Here is a 23,673-nt window from a genome sequence, read left to right as displayed (position 1 = left end):
CATCTGTATCTGCAAAATTAGTAAACCAAGAGCAACTCCACTTTCCCAGAGGGACTGCAGGCATTACTGCCACCATGAAGGACTTGAAAAGTGCTGGAATTCCCGCCACATCTTCATTCAACTTGCCCATTTGTCCTGTGCAGAAAATAGATGGACCTTGGAGAGTGACAGCGGATTATCATAAACTTATTCAGATGTTGACTCCATTGCTGCTGCTGTTCCAGATATGGTCTCATTGCTTGAGACCCGCCCCCCCCCCCACCCCGTGTCTTAGTCCCGTCAGTCTGCTATAACAAACAAACCACAGCCTGGGTAGCTTAAACAACAAACACTTATTTCTCATAGTTATGGAGGCTGGAAAGTCCAAGATCAAGCAGATTCAGCATCTGGCGAGAGTCCACTTCCTTGTTCGTGGCTGGGTCATCTTCTTGCTGTGTCCTCACGTGGGTCTCTCTCTCTCTTTTTTTTTTTTTTTTTTGGTCACTCTGCATGGAATGTGGGATCTTAGTTCCCTGACCAGGAATCGAACCTGTGCCTCCTGCAGTGGAAGTGTGGAGTCCTAACCACTGGACCTCCAGTGAATTCCCACATGGGTCTCTTTATTATTTTTTAAATTTAAAAAAAAAAGTTTATTTATTTATTTATTTGACTGCACCAGGTCTTAGTTGGAGTAGGTTCTAGTTCCCTGAACCTAGCAGGGATCTAGTTCCCTGACCAGGGAGCAAACCCGGGCCCCCTGCATTGGGAGCACACAGTCTTAGCCACTGGACCACCAGGGAAGTCCCATGGGTCTCTTTAATAAGGGCGTTAATCCCATTCATGAGGGCTCCACACTCATGACCTAAAGTACCCTCTTCCTAATACCATCACATTGGGGGTTAGAATTTCAACATATGAATTTTTTTTTTTTTTTTTGGCGGTACGCGGGCCCCTCCCGTTGCGGAGCACAGGCTCCGGAAGTGCAGGCCCAGCGGCCATGGCTCACGGGCCCAGCCTCTCCGCGACAGGTGGGAACTTCCCGGACCCGGGCATGAACCTGCGTCCCCTGCATCGGCAGGCGGACTCCCAACCACTGTGCCACCAGGGAAGCCCTCAACATATGAATCTGAGAGGGACACAAGCATTCAGCCCATAACATCCTGGAACCTAGTGTGCAACTATCAGCCTGGCAAATGCTTTTCTTTCAATACATCTTAGTAAAGACCTCAAGAAGTGGTATTCTTTCAGCTGGACAGGCAAGCAATAGACCTGATCATCCCTCCTCAGGTGCGTATCAACTCTCCAGCCCTATGTCATAATTTAGTCCCCACGATCCTTGATTGCCTTTTCTTTCCACAAGACATCATGCGGGTCCATTATGGATATTGTACTGATTGGACTTGGTGAGCAGAAAGCAACAAATACTCTAGGGACTTCCCTGGTGGTCCAGTGGTTAAGAATCTGCCTTCCAGGGCTTCCCTGGTGGCACAGTAGTTGAGAGTCCGCCTGCCAATGCAGGGGACACAGGTTCGTGCCCCGGTCCGGGAAGATCCCACATGCCGTGGAGCGGCTGAGCCCGTGAGCCATGGCCGCTGAGCCTGCGCGTCCGGAGCCTGTGCTCCGCAACGGGAGAGGCCACAGCAGTGAGAGGCCCGCGTACCACAAAAAAAACAAAACAAAACAAAACAAAAAGAATCTGCCTTCCAATGCAGGGGATGCAGGTTCGGTCCCTGGTCACGGAAGTAAGATCCCACATGCCATGGGGCAACTAAGCCCCTGGGCCATAACTTCTGAGCCTGTATGCCACAACTAGAGAGCCCTCGTGTCTGGAGCCCACACACCACAACTAGAGAGAAGCCCACGTGCCACAACAGAGCCCGTGCCACAACGAAGACCTGCCACAGCTATAAATAAATAAATAAATAAATAAAAGAAAGTAGCAAATATTCTAGACATTGATAAGACAATTGTATGTCAGAGGGTAGGAAATAAACCCCACAAAAATTCAGCAGTCTCCCACCTTAGTGACATCTCCAGGGGTCCAGTGGTGTGGGACATGTCAAGGTATGTCTTCTAGGGTAAAGGACAAATTGTTGCATTTGTCACCTCCTACAACCAAAAGAGAGGCACAATGTCTAGTGAGTCTTTTTGGATTTTGGAGGCAACATATTCCTCAGTTAGGTATGCTACTAGGGCCCACTTACCAATTAACCTTCAAAGCTGCTAGTTTGAGTAGGACCAGAACAAGAGAAGGCTCTGCAACAGGTCCAGGCTGCTGTGTAAGCTGCTCTGCCACTTGGGCTACATGATCCAGCAGATCCAACGGCACTTGGAGTGTCGCTGACAGTTGGAGATGCTTGGAGCCTTTGGCAGGCTCCCACTAGTAAATCATAGAACAAACCCTTAGGATTTTGTGGGTGACTACTCTTTTTTGGGAAACAGCTTTTGGCTTGCTACTGGCCACTTGACCATAGGCTACCCCATTACCATGTGATCTGAGCTGCCCTTCATGAACTAGGTGCTGTCTGACCTACCAAGCCATGAGAGTGGGCAGTACCACAGCGCTCATTATGAAATGGAGGTGGTATCCTCTAGACTGTACTTGAAGAGGCCCCAAGGGCACAAGTAAATGTCATGAGGAAGTGGTCCAAATGCTCATGACTCCCATTCCCACTACATTACCTTCTCTCTCCCATGCCACACTTACGGCCTCCTGCAGAGTTCCTGGCAACCAGCTGACAGAGGGAGAGAAAACTCAGGCTTGGTTTACACATGGTTCTGCACCAAGTAAACATCTACAGCGGTACAGACTCTTTCTAGGACATCCCTGAAGGACAGTGATGAAGGAGAATCCTTCCAGTGGGCAGAATTTCAAGCAGTGCACCTGATTATTCACCTTGCTTAGAAGATGAAATGGCCAGAGGTATGAGTCTATATTGATTCACAGGCTATGCTCAGTGGTTAGCTGGGTCATAAGGGACTCAGAAAGAACATGATGGGAAAATTGATGGCAAGGAGGTCCCTGAACACAGTCCTTCTGCCAAATTTACCATCCGTGGACTTAGAGTATTGCTTCTGATCAAGGAACTCACTTCACAGCAAATGAAATCCGGCAATTGGCCTGTGCTCATGGAATTCACTGGTTTTATCATGTTTCCCATTATCCTGGAGCAGCTGGCTTTATAGAATGGTGTACTGGCCTTTTTTAAAATATATATATATATATATATTTTTTTTTTTTTTTTTTTTTTTGCGGTACGCGGGCCTCTCACCGCTGTGGCCTCTCCCGTTGTGGAGCACAGGCTCCGGACGCGCAGGCTCAGCGGCCATGGCTCACGGGCCCAGCCGCTCTGCGGCATGTGGGATCCTCCCAGACCGGGGCACGAACCCGCGTCCCCTGCATCGGCAGGCGGACTCTCAACCACTGCGCCACCAGGGAAGCCCCTTTTTGTAAAAAAAATAAATTTATTTATTTATCTTTGGCTGCGTCGGGTCTTTGTCGCTGCGCGCAGGCTTTCTCTAGTTGCAGCAAGCAGGGGCTGCTCTTCGTTGCAGAGCGAGGGCTTCTCACTGAGGTGGCTTCTCTTGTTGTGGAGCACGGCCTCTAGGCACGCGGGCTTCAGTAGTTGTGGCGCACGGGCTTAGCTGCTCTGCGGTATGTGGGATCTTCTCAGACCAGGGATTGAAGCTGTGTCCCCTGCATTAGCAGGCGGATTCTTAACCACTGTGCCATCAGGGAAGTCCCTGTACTGGCCTTTTAAAGACTCAATTACAGGACCATCTAGGTGGCAATACCTTGCAGGGCTGTACCAATGTCCTCCATGCTGTATATGCTCTAAATCAGCGTCTAATGGATGGTGCTGTTTTTCTTGTAGCCAGGATTCACAGGGCCAGGAATCAAAGGGTGGAAATAAGAGTGGGTCCTCTCCCTATTATGCCTAGTGATCTACTAGCAACATTTTTGCTCCCTGTCCCCTGTGACCTTAGGCTCTGCTGATCTAGAGGTCTTAGTTCTAAAGGGAGGAATGAATGATTCCACTAGGCAATGTGGCAATGAGTATATTGAATTGCCACCCAGCCACTTTGGGCTCCTCGTGCCTCAGAATTAACAGGCAAATAAGGAGGTTTCTATAGTGGCTGGGGCAATTGATCCTGACTACCAAGGGCAAGTTGGATTGCTACTCTACAATGGTAACAAGGAAGAGTATGTCTGGAATACAGGAGCTGCCTTATGGCATCTCTACCATGTCCTGTGAATAAAGCCAAAGAAAAACTACAACAACCCAACATAAGCAGAACTGTTAACGGCTTAGACCTTTCAAGAACGAAGGTTTGGGTCACTCCACCAGGCAAAGAGTCATAACCAACTAAGAGGCTTGTTGAGGGCAAAGGAAATAAGGAATGAGTAATGGAAGAAGGGAGTTATAAAGACCAGCTCTGACCACATTGCAGAAATGAGAATTCAAATAGTTATGAATATCTCTTCCTTACTTTGTTATGAATATGTTTGTATGTATATTATCCAAATATTTTGTTTTCTTCCCTCTCCTATTCTCTTATCATCTAATATGAGATCTATCAATAAGAGTTAAGCTTATTTTCAGAATTTAGGTTACAGAATATCAAAGGAGAAAAGTGAACATCACCCAGACTCAGCACCCTCTTTTTGAGAAGGGTTGGTGTGTTTTGGTTGTAGGCAGGATAGTTGTATCATGTTTAGGTGGAAGTATGATTTCATTATTGTCTTTATGTGAAAACTAAGTGTGATTTAAATGAGCTAAATAGGGGGAAATTAAAACTGTTCCATAACCTTAAATTTTTTTTTGTCAAAACATTAAAAACTCCTTTTAGCCTCAGTCTAGTCTTCCAACTAGATAAGACTTATTAAGCTGCCATTCATACATGGAAAACAGTAGGGAGGTTCCTCAAAAAACTAAAAATAGAGTTGCCATATGATCCAGCAATCTCACTCCTGGGCATATATCCAGGGGAAACTATAATTTCAAAAGAGTGCTTGCTTCGGCAGCACATATACTAAAATTGGAACGATACAGAGATTAGCATGGCCCCTACACGGTGCTTTGTGACCACCTAGAGGGGTGGTATAGAGAGGGAGGGAGATGCAAGAGGGAGGAGATATGGGGATATATGTATATGTATAGCTGATTCACTTTGTTATAAAGCAGAAACTAACACACCATTGTAAAGCAATTATACTCCAGTAGATATGTTAAAAAAAAAAAAAGATACATGTACCGCTATGTTCATAGCAGCACTATTCACAATAGCCAAGACATGGATGCAACCTAAATGTCCATCGACAGATGAATGGATAAAGAAGATGTGGTACATGTATACAATGGAACATTACTCAGCCATAGAAAAGAATGAAATAATGCCACTTGCAGCAACATGGATGGACCTAGAGATTATCACACTAAGTGAAGTAAGTCAGAAAGAGACAAATACCATATGATATCACTTACATGTGGAATCTAAAATACAACACACATAAACATCTACAAAACAGAAACAGACTCGCAGACATAGAGAACAGACTTGTGGCTGCCAAGGGGGAGGGGGGTGGGGGAGGGAAGGATTGGGAGTTTGGGATTAGCGGATACAAACTATTATACATAGAATGGATAAACAACAAGCTCCTACTGTATAGTGCAGAGAACTATATTCAATATCCTGTGATAAACCATAATGGAAAAGAGTAGGAAAAAGAATATATATGTATAACTGAATCACTTTACTGTACAGCAGAAATTAATACATTGTAAATCAAATATACTTCAATAAAATTGAATTTAAAAAGATAACCATTTATAGAAGTACTTTCATTTCCTGACAGCATCCAAACTAAAGCCCCACTTCATTAAACCCTCCTCAAGATCACCTACCACAAGACCAAATTCTATAATAAGTATTTTCCAACACCCACTTATGATTTTCCAACACCCACACTATGATCCCCATAGTGTGCGTGCTCTCTGAGGCAAGAAGCAATAATCCCAATGTGTCCAACCACCGGTGTGTTCCTGGGGGTCTTTGCCTAAAGGGCACTGACACTTGTTTATTCTAAGCATCTTATTTTCTGTTGTTGCTACTGAAAATGAGTTTTCCTCATCCATCATATCTTCTAATTGGTAAGTATTTGTGTGTATGAGTGCTATTTATTATTACATGTTAATTTTATAACCTGCTTCGTTGATGAATTCTTTTATTAAGTTAATTTTATCATTTATTCTCTAGGGTTTTTCAGGTACACAATCATGTCATCTGCAAGTAGAGATCATTTTAATTTTGCTTTTCCAATTCCTGGCTAATTACAGTGGCTAATCCCTCTGGAACCAGGGTAAATAGTGGGGGAGATACTCAGAGACTGTCTTTTCCTGACCATATATTCCATATTTGGGCTACTGTAAATAATGCCACAATGAACATTGGAGTGCATATATCTTTTCAAATTAGAGTTTTTGTTGTCTTCTAAAAAATACCCAGAAGTGGAATTACTGGATCATATGGTAGTTCAATTTTTATTTTTTTTAAATATTTATTTATATATTTATTTATTTATTGGCTACGTTGGGTCTTCGCTGCTGTGCGTGGGCTTTCTCTAGTTGCAGTGAGCGGGGGCTACTCTTGGTTGCGGTGTGCTGGCTTCTCATTGAGGTGGCTTATCTTGTTGTGGAGCATGGGCTCTAGGATTGTGGGCTTCAGTAGCTGCAGCACGTAGGCTTCAGTAGTTGTGGCTTGTGGGCTCTAGAGCACAGGCTGAGTAGTTGTGGTGCACGGGCTTAGTTGCTCTGCGGCATGTGGGATCTTCCTAGACCAGGGCTCAAACCTGTGTCCCCTGCATTGTCAGGCAGATTCTTAACCCCTGCACCACCAGGGAAGCCCTCAACTTTTAATTTTTTGAGGAGCCTCCATACAGTTTTCCATAGGCTGTACCAATTTACATTCCCACCAACAGTGCATGAGGGCTCCCTTTCCTCCACATCCTTGCCAAGACTTGTTATTTATTGTCTTTTTGATAATAGCCATTCTGACATGTGCGAGGTGCTTTCTTATTGGGGTTTTAATTTGCATTTCCCTGATGATTAATGATGTGGAGAATCTTTTCATGTGTCTGTTAGCCTGTATATCTTTTTTGGAAAAATGTCTATTCAGATTTTCTGCCCATTTTTTAAAAATTGGGGGTTTTTTTGATGTTAAGTTGTATGCATTCCTTGTATATTTGGATATTAACCCCTTATCAGATATATCTTCCCCCATTTGCAAATAGCTTTCCCTGTTCAATAGGCTGCCTTTTCATTTGTTGATAGTTCCCTTCACTGGGCAGATGTTTTTCTGTAGTTTTGCTATTTGTCGAATCTGAATGAGATCCTTGCTGGGTAGAGTAATCTTGGTTGTAGGTTTTTCCCTTTCATCACTTTAAATGTGTCCTGCCACTGCCTTCTGGCTTTCAGAGTTTCTGCTGAAAGATCAGCTGTTAACCTTATGGGGATTCCCTTGTATGTTTGTTGTTTTGTAGTTTTGCTATTTGAAGGACAGTTGGGTTCAATGTAACATCCTTGGATTGCTTCCGTAAGTTTCTTGAGAATGCTGTTCCACTGTTGCTTTGCTTTGCATCTTATTTATTTGTTATTGTGTCAAAATATATATAAATATGTATAACATTTATCACTTTACCCATTCAAAAGTGTACAATTCAGTGGCATTACATTTACAATGTTGTGTAACCACCACCACTATCTATACCTAAAACTTTTTCATCATCTCCAGCAAAAACTCTGTACCTATTGAACTATAACTTCCCCTTCCCTGGTTCCCTCCAGCCTCTGGTAATCTCTATTCTATTTTCTGTCTCTATGAATTTGTCTATTCTAGGTACCTCATATAATGTATGTTATTTTTAAAGGAGTCTGCCTAAGTTATTTGATATTTTTGCCTGGAGGCCCTGTTTTCTATCTTTAAAGTCCAACAGCTTTACAAGGATCTATCTTAGAGTTGATTGCTCAATGTCAATTTACATAGTACCCAGTGAACCCTTTTGACGTGTAGAACCAGGTTTTTTATTTCTAGAAAGTCTTCCTGGATTACAGTTTTAAATGTTAGTTCTTTGCCTGTCTTTCATTTCCACCATTTTCTCTCTGACCGTTTTTACTTCTTTATCTAATTTTCATTCTTTTGGTTGTCTTCCTGCTTTTCTTCAATGTTCTTTAGTAAGTTTTCATTTGAATCTATCATCCCTTGGACACCTTTTAGTTTAATCTTCATTTATGATATGATTTTGTTATTTTCTTCTCCAAGATCAATATCAATTCTCATTTCATTTCTTCCTCTTTTTTTGGCCTATTTCTGCTGTCAGTTATTATTATTATTATTTTTTTGGCGGTACGCGGGCCTCTCACTGTTGTGGCCTCTCCCGTTGTGGAGCAAGGTTCCAGACGCACAGGCTCAGTGGCCATGGCTCACGGGCCCAGTCGCTCCGCAGCATGTGGGATCTTCCCGAACCGGAGCACGAACCCATGTCCCGTGCGTCGGCAGACGAACTCTCAACCAGTGTGCCACCAGGGAAGCCCATGCTGTCAGTTTTTGTATTTCTGATTTGAGTATTTTTCCGTATCCCTAAATGCTTATTTGAGGATATTTAATTCAGTTTGGAGAGTCGTGTTAGTTTTCTTCTGCTGAGATGTTCTGATTTGCATTTATTTATTTTTTTTAACAGTAGTTTTGAATGCATGTGATCTGCCTTTTTATAGTCCTAGTCATTCATGGACAGGACTTCTTATTCAAGCTTGCCCTCTGCTGTACATCCTGCAGCCCCTGTTCAACATCCTTTATAAACAGTGTGGAGGAGGAGGTGGTGGTGTGGTGGGGAATTGGCTTTTCTTAGGTCTCACTATTTTTAATTCAAGTATAATTGACTTACACTATCATATTAGCTTTCTTTTTGTTTCTTAGGATTCTTACTTTCCCCTTCTTAATCCCTTCTTTCCTTCACTATCACATCTACAAGGGGACCAGCCTTACTCTATATATCTGCTTCTCTCCAAGAAGCAATGCTTCTACAAAGCTACCCTTTCTATTCTTTCCAGATTCCTCCCAGTTGCTGGTGCTGCTAGTGGCTATTATGCCCCAACTGTGTTCAGTGTTTTGGCGTTTGGTGTTGGACATCCTGAGGGTGATTTTGTCTGTGGGTCACCTAAGACTGCCACGGCCCTCTACTGTTTTTCACAATGTCTCTGAAACCTTCTCTCCATCACTCTCGGCACCCACAGGCTTGCAGCTGTTTGTGGTGGGACTTCGGTTGGAATTTGGATTATTTCTCTACTTCAAGTAACTCAAGGTTCCTGTGTGGTTTTATTTCCTTTCTTTGTCGATTTACCTTCTTTTGGGGGGAGGGTGAGTGAGTACACTTGAAATTAGGGCGCCATCTTTGTCCTCCAAGCCTGGAAGTCCTGGTAAATGCACTTGACATTTACTAAACACTGTCAAATTGGCCCTCACAGTGGGTGGCAGTACCCAGTTCCCTACGTCCTCACCAATGCTTAATATCAAATATCATCACTTTTGTTGAACTGATGGGTGAAAAATGTTACCTCATCATAATTTTAAATGCATTTCTCATATTATTAGTGGGATTATCGTTTCAAAAAATTTTTTTCTTTTTGTATTTTTTTCTTCTCTGAATGATCTATTTAAATCTTTTGCTCTCTTTTTCACCTGATTGGGTTTTTTAATTTTATGAGTTGTTTATATATATTCTGGATTATTAGCTATGCATGTTGCAAATTTTTTCTTCCAATCTGTCACTTTAAATTTATTTATTTATTTGGCTGCATCGGGTCTTTGTTGCAGCGTGCAGGCTCTTTGCTGTGGCGCGTGGGCTTCTCTCTAGTTGTGGCGTACAGGTTTTCTCTTCTCTAGTTGTGGCGCGGGTTCCAGAGCTTGTGGGCTCTGTCGTTTGTGGCACGCAGGCTCTCTAGTTGAGGCGCATGAGCTCAGCAGTTGTGGTGTGTGGGCTTAGTTGTCCCGCAGCACGTGGGTTCTTAGTTCCCTGACTAGGGATTAAACCCGTGTCCCCTGCATAGGAAGGCAGATTCTTTACCACTGGACCTGTCACTTGTCTTTTAATTCAAAAAAATTTAAATTGAAGTATAGTTGATTTACAATGTTGTGTTAGTTTCAGGTGTACAGCAAAGTGATGCAGTTTTTATATATATGTATGTATATATATATTTTTTCAGATTCTTTTCCATTATAGGTTATTACAAGGTATTAAATATAGCTCCCTGTGCTATATAGTAGATCCGTGTTGTTTATCTAATCTTTTAATTTTACTTATTGTATCTTGTTTATAAATGGTCTTCATGTTGCCAAATGTACTGGTCTTCTCCTTTTATGTTCTTTTTTCTTTATTCACTTGTATCTTTGTGTATGTGTCTTTAAAGGGCTTTTTAAAAAATTTAATTTTTGGCTGTGTTGGGTCTTTGTTGCTGCCTGCAGGCTTTCTCTAGTTGCGGTGAGTGGGGACTACTCTTCGTTGCGGGGCTCAGGCCTCTCATTGCGGTGGCCTCTCTTGTTGTGGAGCGCGGGCTCCAGGTGTGCAGGCTTCAGTAGTTGTGGCACGTGGGCTCCGTAGTTATGGCACACGGGCTTAGTTGCTCTGCGGCATGTGGGATCTTTCTGGACCAGGGCTCGAACACGTGTCCTCTGCATTGGCAGGCGGATTCTTAACTGCGCCACCAGGGAAGTCCAAGTGTGTGTGTGTGTGTGTGTGTGTGTGTGTGCGCTTCCCAAGGCGGTACTGTTTTTAGCAGCCTCTCATATTTTCATGTGAGATGAAGGCAGACTGGAGTGATGCTTCTGCAAGTAGGGAGCACTAAAGACTGCCCGCAAATCACCAGAAAGCAGGCCTCTAGCCTAGATTCTCCCTCACATTCCTCAGCAGGAATCAACTCTGCCGACACCTCAGTCTCAGACTTCTAGCCTCCAGAACTGTGAGACAGTAAATTTCTGTTGTATTAGCCACCACGCTGTCAACATTCGTTATGGCAGCCCTGGCACTAAGACACTCTGGTAGGAGAGGGAAGCCTGTGTGAGCCACCTGATCGGGACTGGAGGTCAGGCATGGCTTCCTAGAGGTGATGCTGAGGTGGGCATTGAAGGATGGGTAGGAGTTTGTCAGCCAAAAGAAGTCAGTGAAGAGTATTCCAGGCAGAGGGAAGAATACATGCAAAACCCAGGAGGAGGCATGAGTGTATGTCAGAGACTCTTCTTTGAACTTCTTCGAATTCCCCTTCTCCTGCCTGCCCTGCCCAAGCACCTGAGGCCTGGAAACCCACTGCTGACATCCTTTGCTCCAAGATAATGGAACAATTATTTTTACCAGGAGGTCCCTTGAGCCCATGTGGTGACATGCATCATTCTCACCAGCAGGGGGCCCTTACATGATCATATGGATGAAGGAAGTGTGGCCAGGTGGGCACAGGCACTGCGTAACCTTCTGGCATTTGTCAGGGTTCAAGGCCTCTGCTCTGGAGAGGAGGTGCAGTAGGCCCTGGGGGTGCTAGCAGCTCTGTGCTGGCCGGGCACCCTCCCTCAGCTCCACAGGACACACACCGCCCCAGAAGGACACACACTTGGACCAACATGGCCCTCGGTACAAGTACTTTATTTCAGTTACAATCGTGCCACACCAAAACTACAGTAGCACAAAACGTGATAATACAAAAAATAGATTCCCAGCTCCAAACCCCATGTCCATGTGCCCACGGAGAAGCCGGCAGGCCTAGGAGGAAGGGGCCTCCCAGAGGGCAGCTGCCCGAGGCTCTGGGAGTCCCAGGCCTCCTCAGCCTGCCCCCCGCCTCTCCCTGAAACAATGAGGGCAGGCGGGTGGGGGAGGGGAGGGCACCAGGCCCAGGAGAGCCGCTCCCTCCGTGGTGAGGTGCGCGCGGCGGGCTCACGACTCCAGCTCCTTCTCTGGCTCCTGTCCTCCCTTTCCTCTGAAGAGACAGCAGGCCCGCCGCTGGTGGGCACCAGGGGCCTCACCTGGAGCCCACTGCCAACACCCCTGCCCCAGCCCCAGGGCCGACCTGAAGGCGGGCGAGGCAGCGGCTGCTCATCTGGGGCGAGGAGAACTCTGGCTCCCTGCGGGAGCGAGGCTGGCCCGGGGGCCTGGCTGCCAGGCAGGAGGGCTGAGGCAGCTCCTGCCTTGGTCAGGGGTGCCTGCTTCCTCAGCGCCAGCCTGGGGCTACATGAGCTCCACCAGGTGGGGGAGTCCAGAGAAACTGTGGCCGCAGGGAGGGGACGACATTCCTGGCCCCCTAACACCTCAGGCCAGAGCAACCAGGCTGGGGGAGCCTTCCCCTCGCAGCTTCCCGTGGCGAAGAGCATCCCCCAAGAAGAGCAGTGGATCTTGCTACAAGTATTGTCTTGATTCAACCCAAAGGGCTGAGGGTGGGCCGGAGCCCAGGGCAAGTTCAGGGGCTCTTCAGACTCCTGAGCTCAGGGCCGCAGACCCGTAGGCCAGAGCCTGTGGGTGGCCATGAAGGGGCAGCTGTGTGGCACTGGCAGTAGCGGGTATGGCCTTGTGTTCCAGTCAGGACACTTGGGGGGCTTCACTGAGGAGGCCAAGGGGCCCCTGGGGGCGGAGGGCTGTCTCCTTGCCGGGAGCCCAGGTGCAGCCTTGGATAAGGCACTAGAGAAGGGAGGGCAGGCCCGGCTGCGGTCCTGGGAGCCCGGCCCGGGCCAGTGGTGGAGGATGGGGCTCGAAGGGAGGATTTGGGCCCTTGGGCAATGAGAGCTGCTTTCTCTTTCCTTCTTCGCTGGGAGAAGAGTGGCTGGGATGGCAGGATGCTGCAGAGAGGCAACAGGCCCTGGGACTGACAGGGGGCAGTCAAAAGAAGGCGGACGGAAAGAGGACATCTATGGCATGGCAGAGTACACCTGATGGGGATGTCTCAGCCTCGCAGGGCTCCTGTGACCCGGATCCAGGGTGCCCGGGCACCTCCAGACAGGGTTTGAGGGCCCTGACCTGGCCTCATGCAGCCATCAGTCCCCTGCTGTGACTCTGGGTTCAGATCTTCCTTGCTGGGGTTCCCACTGTTGGACTCTGGGGACAGAGGCAGGCACACTGAGCGGGTGGTACCAACGAGCTGGCCCCTCCCTCTGCCGGGCCTCTCTGCCTCTCGCCTCCGCACCAGGGGACCAAGAAGCAGGGGAGGAGGCTGAAGCCGCATACCCCAAGGACTGACGCAGCTCTCCACTGGGGGACCTGCTCGGTGGCTGGGGATCCTGCTTCAGCCCAACCTTGCAGCAAGTGAGGAAGCGAGGGGGGTAAATCCGTGGGGCTTGTCCACAGGTTATTTAGAAAAACAGAACATAATAAATATACCAATCCTTTCCTTAAAAAAAAAAAAAAGTGTTTCAAATGCGTTATTTCCCTGAAGATTTCCAGTGTATTCCACAATGTTTAAAAAATAGTTTCCCCCAAAATACATCTTTAAAGCACTGACACAGTGGTGTTTGTGGTGTATCTGGCGCTGGATGTGGGCAGGAGGCTGTGTCCTGCTGCCCGTGTCGGCGTCGGGCCCAGGCCTGGTGAGCAAGCAGCCTGACACCCAAATGCCCGTCAGAGTTGACACACGTGTGCCTGGGGTGACCGGTTCTTCACAGGGGAGCAAACCTCGGATTAATGTGAGAACCCACATCACAGACTTGGTTCGGGCTGAAAACCCTCCAGCGAGGGGAAGGGGGCCCGAGGTGGCCAGGCGACGCCCTGGATGCCGGATGGAGCGGGCAGCCTTGTCGGCCCCGCCCCGGGGGCTGGTCCTCAGCCCCTGCCCTGCTTCCTCCGTCTTGGCTCTTGGTACTCCACCCCTCACCACACTTCACACTTGTGACGAGGGTTCATGGGTGAGCCGGGCGGGCAGTGGAAGTGTTCGGAGAACTCCCTGGAGTTGGAGATGGAGCCGATGACCCGGAAGCGGGACGGGCTATGGGGATCGGTGATGAGACCCTCGTGCGAGCTCTCGGGTGTGCGGACAGAGCACCAGACCTTCGGGGGAGCGACATGGGAGAGGCCGGGGTCACTGCGGGGCCCCGGGGCTGCCAGACTGGCCCCAGCACCACAGCAGGGAAATAAGGGCCCCGCCTGGTTCTGAGACCCCCGGGGGGCCAGGAGAGCCTGTCAAGTGGGATAGGAAGAGACAGGGGCTGGTGGGACCCCATCCCAGCTTCCTCTGCTGCAGCCAGAGCAGCTCTCTGTCTGTTCCAGGCATCTTCGTGACATTTCACCTGAATGAAGGATTCTGCCCCAAAACCGCTTTGAGTCCAGATCACTCACTTCCCGGGCAGAACGAACTGTCTAATGGCCTGGTGGCTCCGGGTACCAACAGAAGGCTAGATGCTGAATGCCAGCTCAAGGAACAGCCCGGGACGTCTTGAGCTTTCAAGACATTGCTAGAACCCCAGAAGCAGAAGGACCCTTAGCAGTCATCTCGTCCTCTCACCTACCTGATGCAGGAATTCCTCTAACAGCATTCTTGGCCCTTCCTGGAATTTCTCTAATGATGAAGCTCACCTCCTTACAGGGTAAATGCCCTGTGGACGGACCAAGGAGCTAGGGCTTCCCAATTTGAGGAAATTTGCCTTTGATTTTCAGAGCTCCTGGAACTCAAGATGGCAGACTGTGTGTGAGTTTGGCTTTTCTCTAATGAACTCACCTGTGCAAACCCCAGGAAGAAGAGCTGGTTATTCGTGAGACCCAGGGTGGGCAACGTTTGCTCCGCCCCGTACTTCTTCACCCAGTTCTGGTAGGCCTGTGGGGAGAGAACAGAGCTCAGGGGCCCCACGACACAGGAGCAAGCGGGGTGGGGTGGGGGCTTCCAGGGGAGATTGGGGAAGGTCTACCCAGTTGGGACAGGGACTAGCTTCTGGTGGAGGCCTCAGCTCAGCCTAGAGGAGCTGTCCTCTTTACCTGCACTCATTCTGAGGGGAGCTCGTTCAACACTATGGCTTAGAATACCATCGACATCTAAATAGCGACGGCTCTCAAATGCACCCTTCTAGCTCCAGCCTCTTCTTGGGTATATTCAACTGCCCCAGCTGGGTATCCAAGATGCATCCCAAACTTCACACACACACACACACACACACACACACACACACCACTTTCCCATCACAGTAAATGACATCACCAACCATCCAGTTACTCAGGCCCAAACCCCAGGACTCTTCCTTGATTCTTCTCCTTCAGTCAACTGACCAACCCAAATCTAACCACTTCTCACCTTTCCCATTGCTCTATCTTATCTCTTGCCTGGACAACCTCACAGCAGCTTTCTAACTAGTCCCCATGACTCAAACTGGTCCAATTCCAGTCCCCTCCCAACTTAGCAACTCAAGTCATCCTCGTAAAGCAGGGGTTGGCAAAATTTTCCGTAAAGGGCCGCAGAGTAAATATTTTCCGCTTTGGAAGCCAAACACTCTTTTCTGCAGCAACTCAAGGGTGCCGCTGTTGTGTGAAAGCAGACACCGGCACCACGGAGACGAATGGGCATCGTTGTGTCCCCCCCGATTTTTATTTATTTTTATTGATTTATCCGGCTGAGGGCTGGATGTGGCCCGGGGACTATAGTCTGCTGACCCTGTCGTACAGGATAACCTAGATCATTTCATTCCTCTGTTTAAAACCCCTGCAGCGGCTCTCATTGTCGCCAGAATAAAACCCAAGCTCCTTGCTCAGCCAGCAGGGGCCGGCAGCCTGGTCCAGCCACTCCTCCAGCCTCCCCTCCTGCACTGGGCCCTGCCCTCCCTCCACGCTGCTCCCGTCCTCCTTCCTGTCCTTGACTACGCCAGGCTTGGGTCCCTCTCATGGCCTCCGTAATTACGCTTCTTTCCCAGCTTTCCCTGCCTCCTCCTCATCATTTAGGTCTCAATTCAAATGTCATCCCCTCCAGAAGGCCTCCCCTGGCCATCCTTCCCCCCATTTTCCTCTATTACTTTGGCATAGTTTATATTCTTCTTCTTCTTATCAATACCTGAAGTTACCTCATTTATTTGTGTAGGTACGTATTGCCTTTCTCCCCCTCCCCACCCCATTAAAATTGTGAGCTTTAGGACAGCAGGATCCCTGTCTGTTTTGTCACAGAATCTCCGGTGCCAACAACAGTACATGGTGGGTAGAAAGTTCGCGATTCCCTTTCACTGACTAATGGACGTCAGGCAAGTTGCCGAATGTTTCTAGGTTGGTTTCCTCACCTGCAAAATGGGCGTGTGATACCTAATTGTAAAGCTGTCGGTGGCGCTGAGCACAGTGCCTGGTGCACGGTAAGGCCTAAATACCAGGCACCTCTCAGGATTTCTGCATTGGCCTCTGGTATCTCCCTTCCAACTCAGCTAACATCTCTGAGTGCCACTCCGGACCAGGTCCCAAGCCCAGGTGGTCACATGCTATCTTTCTAACACCCAGTGATGCAGGGACTAGGTAGCCACAGCCATGCATCCTGAGGCTCAAGGAGGCTGAGTGCCTTACTCCAGAACCAGGACGTGAGCCGGAAGTGGCTCCAAGACCACTGACCCCTCCCTCCTTTCCCGGGCCCACTGCTGCCTAAGTCAGTGGTGGCTTCCCCTGCAAAGGGAAGAACAGGCAGGTCTTCAGGTGGGTCTAGCCCAAACCCTTTCTGGTGACCTTCAGTCGGGCTGGACTCAGAGTAGACAGCCTTCTATGTGCCAGTTCCGTACTAGGTGCTTCAGAGACACCCTTGCAATCAGTCCTCACTGCCACCCATTCCACAGATGTGGCAACTGAGGCTCGCAGGGCTGCTGCGCTTGCCGCAGCTTGTCTACAACCACCCTTAACTGAGAAGCAGCTGGACAGTCCCAACCTTGGCCTGGGGTGTGTGAGGAGGGGGCCTCTTACCCGATAGGCCGCCTTGAGTCCCCCATTATCAGCGATGTTCTCCCCGAGGGTGTGCCGGCCGTTCACCAGCTCCCCGTTCACGCTGTAGTTGCCGTACTGCTCCACCATGCACTCGGTCTGCTGCTTGAAAGCCTCCACGGATGAGTTCTTCCACCAGGGCCGAAGGTTCCCGTCCTTGTCATACTCCCGTCCTGCGGGGCCGGACAGAAGTGTCAGGTCAGGGGGAGAAGAGGCAGAGCTGGGACCCGTGCCTCCTCCCAGGGCGAAATGATCCACCCACCTACCACCTAGCACTGGGGAGATGAGGCCGGTCTGCGTGCTAAAGGAACCGCATGAATTAGCTGCAGGGGTGGGGGTGGGGGGTAGAGGAACATGATCTCGGCAAAGGACCAGCATGTTCAAAGCTTCGGTGGAGCTGGATTCGCTGTCAAGGCTGGTGAAGGGCCTCTGACCCTGAGCCAGGAGGAGGTGAACGCAGCCAGCCGTGCTAGGGCCATGGGACAGGGCCCGGCCTCCAAGGCCTTGCCTCCTTCTTGGCCTTGGAGTCCCCAAGGCAGGAGGCAAGGAGGAGGATTCTGGACATTAGCTGGCGAGGCGCTAATTCTTCTGACTGTGGTTGGACCAGAGAAATCTCTGGAGTGGTGGAGAAATGTTCTCTCCCCGCTGACTACTGGTACCCACGCCTGGCACTGCACACCGTCCTGGAGAGGGGTGCTCCACTGTGAGTCTGCCCAGTCCTCATAATCACCACTCAAGCATCATGCCCATTTTACAGAGAAGAAAACAGAGGCCTGCAGAAATGATGGGACTTGCTAAAGTCCACACAATTGGCAGGTGGCCGGGCCAGGATATGAACCCAGATCCTTCTGTCTCTAAGGCTAAGACCCTTAGATGTGAAGGGGGGCAAAAGCAGAAGCAGTGGGGCCAGGAAGCTGGTGGGGAAATCATCTGAAGGGGACCCCAAGGAACCTGTACCTTGATCGTCAAAAGCATGAGTCAGCTCGTGGCCCACGACGACACCGATGCCACCAAAGTTTAAGGCACTGAAGGGGAGGACACGAAGGTCAGAGTGACGCCACGTGGGGAGGGACCACTGCTCTCCCAGCCTGGAGACACGGCAGAGTCCCCTGAGCCAGTCAGAGCCCGGTGGGTCTGCTGTGACCTGCCTGGGCCTGCTGGACGCCAAGCACTGTGCCAGGTGCTCTGTGGCACCGCACGGTCGTCTTTGGTCGTCCCAAAGAGTTAGGCCTTGGTAACTAACTCTATAAATGAGCAAACAGAGGCATGGAATGGTTCAGGCACTTTGCCCAAGGGCCACACAGTCAGCAGAGAGCAGGCCTGGGATTCGGACCCAGGCCTGTGTGGATTTCATTTCCGAGACAGTGCCCTCACTCTTCCCAACTTCCCAGCTGAGACTGTTCTAGAACACCGTTAGAGGGGAATTTCCCTATATGTGGCTCCTACCCCCAAGTTCCCACCATGCAGGGGAGACCCCGGAGGGAAGCTCATGGAGTAAGGCTGTTGTTTCCATGGCAACACCTCCTGGCCGGTGGGACAAGGAGCTCTCAGTGAGATGGGTTTGCACGTGGGGTCAGCTGTGGGCCACAGGGCCGGGCTGGGCTGGGGGATCCACTGAGGGGTGGGGGGAGGAGACGCGCGGGAGCAACAGGAGCATCCTACTTGGGTGAAGAGCGGGTGTAGAACGGTGCCTGCAGGATTCCAGCCGGAAACACGATCTCATTCTTGGTGGGCGAGTAGTAAGCGTTCACCATGGGCGGAGTCATGCTCCACCTGTAAGCAAGACACACGGGAAAGCTCAGAGCCTGCTGCGGGCGCGCAGGTGGGCACGGCCCATCTGGAGGGTGTCAAGAGCCCTAAAAGTGTGGATTCCCCTTGACTCCAGGCCCCAGGCCACACAAGCACACAACAGTCCCAGAAACTATTAACTTTAGCCATGTTAGCGAGTGTCCAGTGACATCTTATTTTACGTTGAATTTCATTTCACTGACTATTAAAAATGTCGAGCATCCTGGGACTTCCCTGGTGGTCCAGTGGTTAAGACTCTGTGCTCCCACCGCAGGGGGCACGGGTTCGATCCCTGGTCGGGGAACTAAGATCCCCCATGCCATGCTGCGTGGTCAAAAAAAAATTTAAAAAATGTTGAGCATCTCAGAAAAAAAAAAAAGAACAAAATGGACCATTACATACTAAAAAGTCATTACAATCTAGGCTCAAAATGTATTTGTCAGCAGTTTTCAAAGTGTGCTCTGTGGATACCTGGTGGGATGGGAATCCCTCCATTCCCTTTCAGGGGTTCTGTGAGGTCAAACTATTTTCATAATAATGTTAAGATGTTATTTGCCTTTCCCATCGTGTTGACGTTACGCCGATGGTGTAAAAGCAATGCTGGGTAAAACTGCTGGAGTCCTAGCTGGGTCAAGCTGGTGGCACCAGCTGTTCAATTGGTCACCGTGTTCTTCACCAGAAAAAAAAAAAAAAAGTCATTTTCACTTAAGAACATCCTTGATGACGCAGCATAACTGTTAACTTCATTAAATCTAGACCCTTGAGTACAAGTCTCTAAATATTATGTGTGACCAGATGGGAACCACTCATAAGCATTTCTGTTTTTTTCATGGAACACCATTTGTACTTGAGAGGATGACTGGTGTTTGACAGACATATCCTTGAAAATTAATAGAGTGAGCTCATCACCTCAAGGAAAAACAACCGACACCATTTGTTGCAAATGATAAAAATTCAAGGTTTCCAAAAACCTGAAGGTTCAAGCAAAAATTTAAAAAACTGGTATCGGCCACCACAAACTTGACAGCTGCCCAATACCTAAAGACTTCTCTCTGGAGGTCAGCAGTGATATTACCAAATGCGGATTTTTTTTTTTGATATTCTAAAATGAAGAAGTTGCTGTTTGGAAGATATGTGAAATTCAGTGAAGCATTGTTTTCCAAATGACCAATGCATGGTGTTACAAAATCATACCGGGGTAAAAAAATCCATTCAAAGCGCAAGACAGAGTGATGGACTTTAGTGTAACAGAGTATGAAAAGTTTATGAATATGGTTTCGGACGGCAGTGCAATTAAACTTTAAGAAAGTTACACCTGTCCCGTTTTGGTGTTCAATGAAGGATGTGCACATGTATGAAAAAGCCTGTTAAAAGGTCCCTCCCTTTTCTAACTACATGTCTGTGTGAGGCTAGAATTTCTTTATTCCTATCTTTTCCTTTTTTTTCAGCCACACCGCATGTGGAACTTCCCCAACTAGGAAATGAACCTGTGTCCCCTGTACTGGAAGCGTGGAGTCTTAACCACTGGACCACTGGGGAAGTCCTAGAATTTCTTTATATATTTCAAAACAATATATTGTAACAGACTGAAGGCAGAGCAGATGTGAGAATCTGGCTGTCTTCTATTAAGCCAAACATTAAAGAAATTTGCAAAAAGTAAAACAATACCTCTCTTCTCAATAAATTTTTTTAAAAATTGTTTTTTCATAAAATTTTCAGAAAAATCAATATAACTCCCATAGGGCTTCCCTGGTGGTGCAGTGGTCAAGAATGCAGGGGACACAGGCTCGAGCCCTGGTCCAGGAAGATCCCACATGCTGCGGAGCAACTAAGCTCGTGTGCCACAACTACTGAGCCTGTGCTCTAGAGCCCGTGAGCCACAACTATTGAGCCTGCATGCCACAACTACTGAAGCCCACGTGCCTAGAGCCTGTGCTCCGCAACAAGAGAAGACACTGCAATGAGAAGCCTGCACACTGTAATGAAGAGTAGCCCCTGTTCGCCACAACTAGAGAAAGCCCGCATGCAGCAACGAAGACCCAATGCAGCCAAAAATAAATAAATAAAATAAATTTGTTTAAAAAATATATATATATATATAACTCCCATAAACAAAAAAGCTTTTGGGGGTTCAATGATTTTTTTTAAGAGTGTAGAAGGGGCCCTGATGGTAGACAGTAATGAAACACTTGGCTTCCAAATGGTTTTTCTGGTGGGAAGGGCCAGTGGGGAGTGGAGTGAGACAGAAAGGATATTTTCTCCAAGAGCCTAGACAGTCACTATGTCTCCTCCAGTAAGTCTCACAGAGATGTATTAAGGGGTGGGTATATTAATGAGTAGGAGACTAACTTTAGATGGAAAATTTTAAGCTAAATTAAAAGACTTCAAATAAATTCACAACACTGGGGCAGTGCCTGTGCCTTATTCTGGAGATCAAAGACCACCTTCTTGTACATTTAGGGGAAGCCTTGGTTGAAAATTCAAACCCCTGTTGTCCACAAGAGGGAGCCAGAGGCAAAGAAGTCGCTTTCTCTTTTCTCTAAGGTCTACCCTGCAAAATGTTTTAGGCATGGAGGGAGTTTAGTCTGAGAATTAGTACTAGGCTGATTACATCTGAGCTTTCTAGGAGGCTATTAAGCTCCTCCCATCCTACCTACAGATAATGAAGCAAAGGCTCTGAACGCTGAAGTGGTGGAGCTGGGCAGTGATGTCAGGACCGCTCAACTCCAGGGACGAAGCTCCCTCTGGCAACAGGCTGAGCGCTAAGGGCACACAGACTCGGGCTGATCTCAGAGCCCGGCTTCTGAGCCGGGTAACAGCCGCCCCCGCTCCTCAGAGGGCCCTCACGACAGTCACATCCCGCACCCTGCTCGTGCTGAAGGAGAGCTGGGCCCGCATACCTGCCTGCAGGAGCCCGTGCCCTCCCAGCGAGGCCCGGGGACTCACTGATCTCTGTTGGGCGCTTTCCGGAGCTGGTCAGCAGTGACCCTCCATGAGAAGTTGAAAAACCGCATGGCGTTCTCGAAGTAGAGGTCTGGAACTGCCGTGTACTGGACAGGAGGGAGCAAGCCACAGGGTCAGAGCCCACTCAGGTCCCTGAACGCAAAACCGTGTCTTCTAAAACCGAGGAAACTGAGACCCCATGCAGTCAGGGGACTGGTCCGCAGGGCAGAGACTAGAACAGAGGGCTCGGAGCTGCAGGCTTGGGCTCTTCCCTTGGCCCTCACCCTGCTGGGGCCTGGCCCCCTCCCCACTCCAGGGACACACCAAGAGCTTCACCCAGGGCCGCCCAGCACCCAACAGTGTCTCAAGGCAGCAGGAAGCCCCTGCAGCCGTGCCGGGGCCTTAGGTGGGAAATATGTCCAGTGGGGTCCAGAACTTTCTGCGATGATGGACACGTTCTGTGCCTATGTTGTCAGGTATGGTCGACATCAGCCTCATGTGGCTTCTGAGCATTTCAAATGTGGCTAGTACAACCTTTTAACTTAATTATTTAATTTTGATTTTAATTAATTAGCCATCTGTGGCTAGTAGCTACCATGCTGGCCAGCAGAGACCTCATAAATCCAGCTGGGATCTGTGAAACATCAGGGGACAGGCATTACTGCACACCTTCCTCACCACTCAGCCCAGCCTTTCAGCTCTTGCCAGGTGCAAGGTTCTCCCTTAGATCTGCTCTAGAACTTTTTGGCTTTACATCAGGGCTCTGGTAAAATGCTAGGCCCTTGGGGTCATGACTCCAATCCCGTGGGGTCTGCCCGGGCTGTCTCCAGGAGGCCCTCGTCTTATATCATGATACCCTGGAGCATCTAAAATTACTCTCAAGGAAAAAGGCTGCAGAATGAGTCCCATATTCTCAGAAGTAGTTTTAATAATCTTTGGTTTTAAATATAAGCATGATGAGTGGTTATTACAATTTCTAAAATGCCTGAATTCACAAATTTCAATTATAAGGTATAAAACTTTATCTTTTGGGGCAGAAGCACAATCCGTTTAAAGGAGTGATTTGCCCGAAGCTCTAACCACCAGGGACGTATCAACCACGCTTGTTGCCTAAATTAAGCTTAAACGTGCATTTGGGATTTCTGCTCCCTCTTTCCCATTAGCATTTCAAAGTCCAAATGAGAGTCCCAGGTTTCTCTGGGGAGGCTGGGGAGAAGTCTGGGGATAGGAGGCAACTCGGGGGGCTGGGAAGTGTGTGAGGGGTTCCACTCTGTACTCCACCCCCTGATGCTTTAGGGACACCGATTCTCTCTACACCTTCTAGGATCTGTTTCCCCCCGTTATTTCCCACTCATTCAGTAGAGCTGGCTGTGCTGTGCTGGTCATTGACTGCTAGCAACTCCGGGGAGGTGGGGGTCACCGGCTGGCCCAGGAGAGGAAGGAGCAGATCATGGCTCCTTAGTTCGCGGTCCACGCCCAAACCCCACACCACGTCATCTCCAGATGTCTTCACAGTCATGGTGCCTCCAGCGGCCCACCCAGACCCAGCCTCTGCCCTTTCCCAAGTGGGGCCCCCACGGGGATTCAGGAATGCAAGGGGGCAGGGTGGGAGCCACTCACATCACTGAACACTTTGTCCAGCTCCTTGGGGTCCATGATAAAGTTGGGGTAGCCTATCATGTTGTAGATCGCATCCGCCTGGGTAGGAGAGACACAGAGGACAGTGAGCGCCCAGCAGTGCTCTGTGGGTGCCGGGCTCAGGGTCTGGGCCAAGGGGAAACGGCCCAGCTCCTCCCACCTCAGAGCTTTCATGTCCCTTTCTCTTGTCTAACTTCCACTTATCCTTGGGGTCTCTGCCTAAATGCCATGTCCCAAAGGAAGCCTTCCCTGGTCACCACCCCCTGCTGGGCCGCGTCTCATCCATGGTCGCACCTCCCTTGCACACTTAGCACAGTTTGTTTTTGTTTTCATGCAGTCGTTAATCCGATCATGTGTTCAAGGCTGTCCCT

The 23,673-nt window shown here is 48.9% G+C and overlaps 1 protein-coding gene and 1 pseudogene across 4 annotated transcripts in view; one reads left to right on the top strand and one right to left on the bottom strand.

Annotated features, from left to right (window-relative positions):
* Positions 1 to 4,989: 4,989 nt before the first annotated feature.
* LOC131746882 (U6 spliceosomal RNA) lies at positions 4,990 to 5,054 on the top strand (annotated as a pseudogene).
* Positions 5,055 to 11,646: 6,592 nt separating this feature from the next.
* The window catches only part of ECE1 (endothelin converting enzyme 1), a 114,414-nt gene continuing 102,387 nt past the window's right edge, over positions 11,647 to 23,673 (bottom strand). For 2 of the 4 annotated variants that reach the window (XM_059053206.2, XM_059053197.2), the window contains exons 13-19: positions 23,285 to 23,362; positions 21,668 to 21,771; positions 18,596 to 18,706; positions 17,891 to 17,958; positions 16,916 to 17,106; positions 14,718 to 14,813; positions 11,647 to 14,050 (exon numbers count right to left, since the gene is read on the bottom strand). In XM_059053206.2, coding sequence (XP_058909189.1) covers positions 13,874 to 14,050; positions 14,718 to 14,813; positions 16,916 to 17,106; positions 17,891 to 17,958; positions 18,596 to 18,706; positions 21,668 to 21,771; positions 23,285 to 23,362 — 825 coding nt within the window. In that variant the 3' untranslated portion in view covers positions 11,647 to 13,873. The remainder of the gene's footprint in view (positions 14,051 to 14,717; positions 14,814 to 16,915; positions 17,107 to 17,890; positions 17,959 to 18,595; positions 18,707 to 21,667; positions 21,772 to 23,284; positions 23,363 to 23,673) is intronic. The other 2 variants (XM_067015702.1, XM_067015695.1) reach the window with 1 other exon arrangement.

Source organism: Kogia breviceps, chromosome 1 (genome assembly GCF_026419965.1).
Source record: "Kogia breviceps isolate mKogBre1 chromosome 1, mKogBre1 haplotype 1, whole genome shotgun sequence".
Lineage (NCBI taxonomy): Eukaryota > Metazoa > Chordata > Mammalia > Artiodactyla > Physeteridae > Kogia > Kogia breviceps.
The sequence above is the reverse complement of the archived record's forward strand: the minus strand, read 5'-3'. Positions and strand labels throughout refer to the sequence as shown.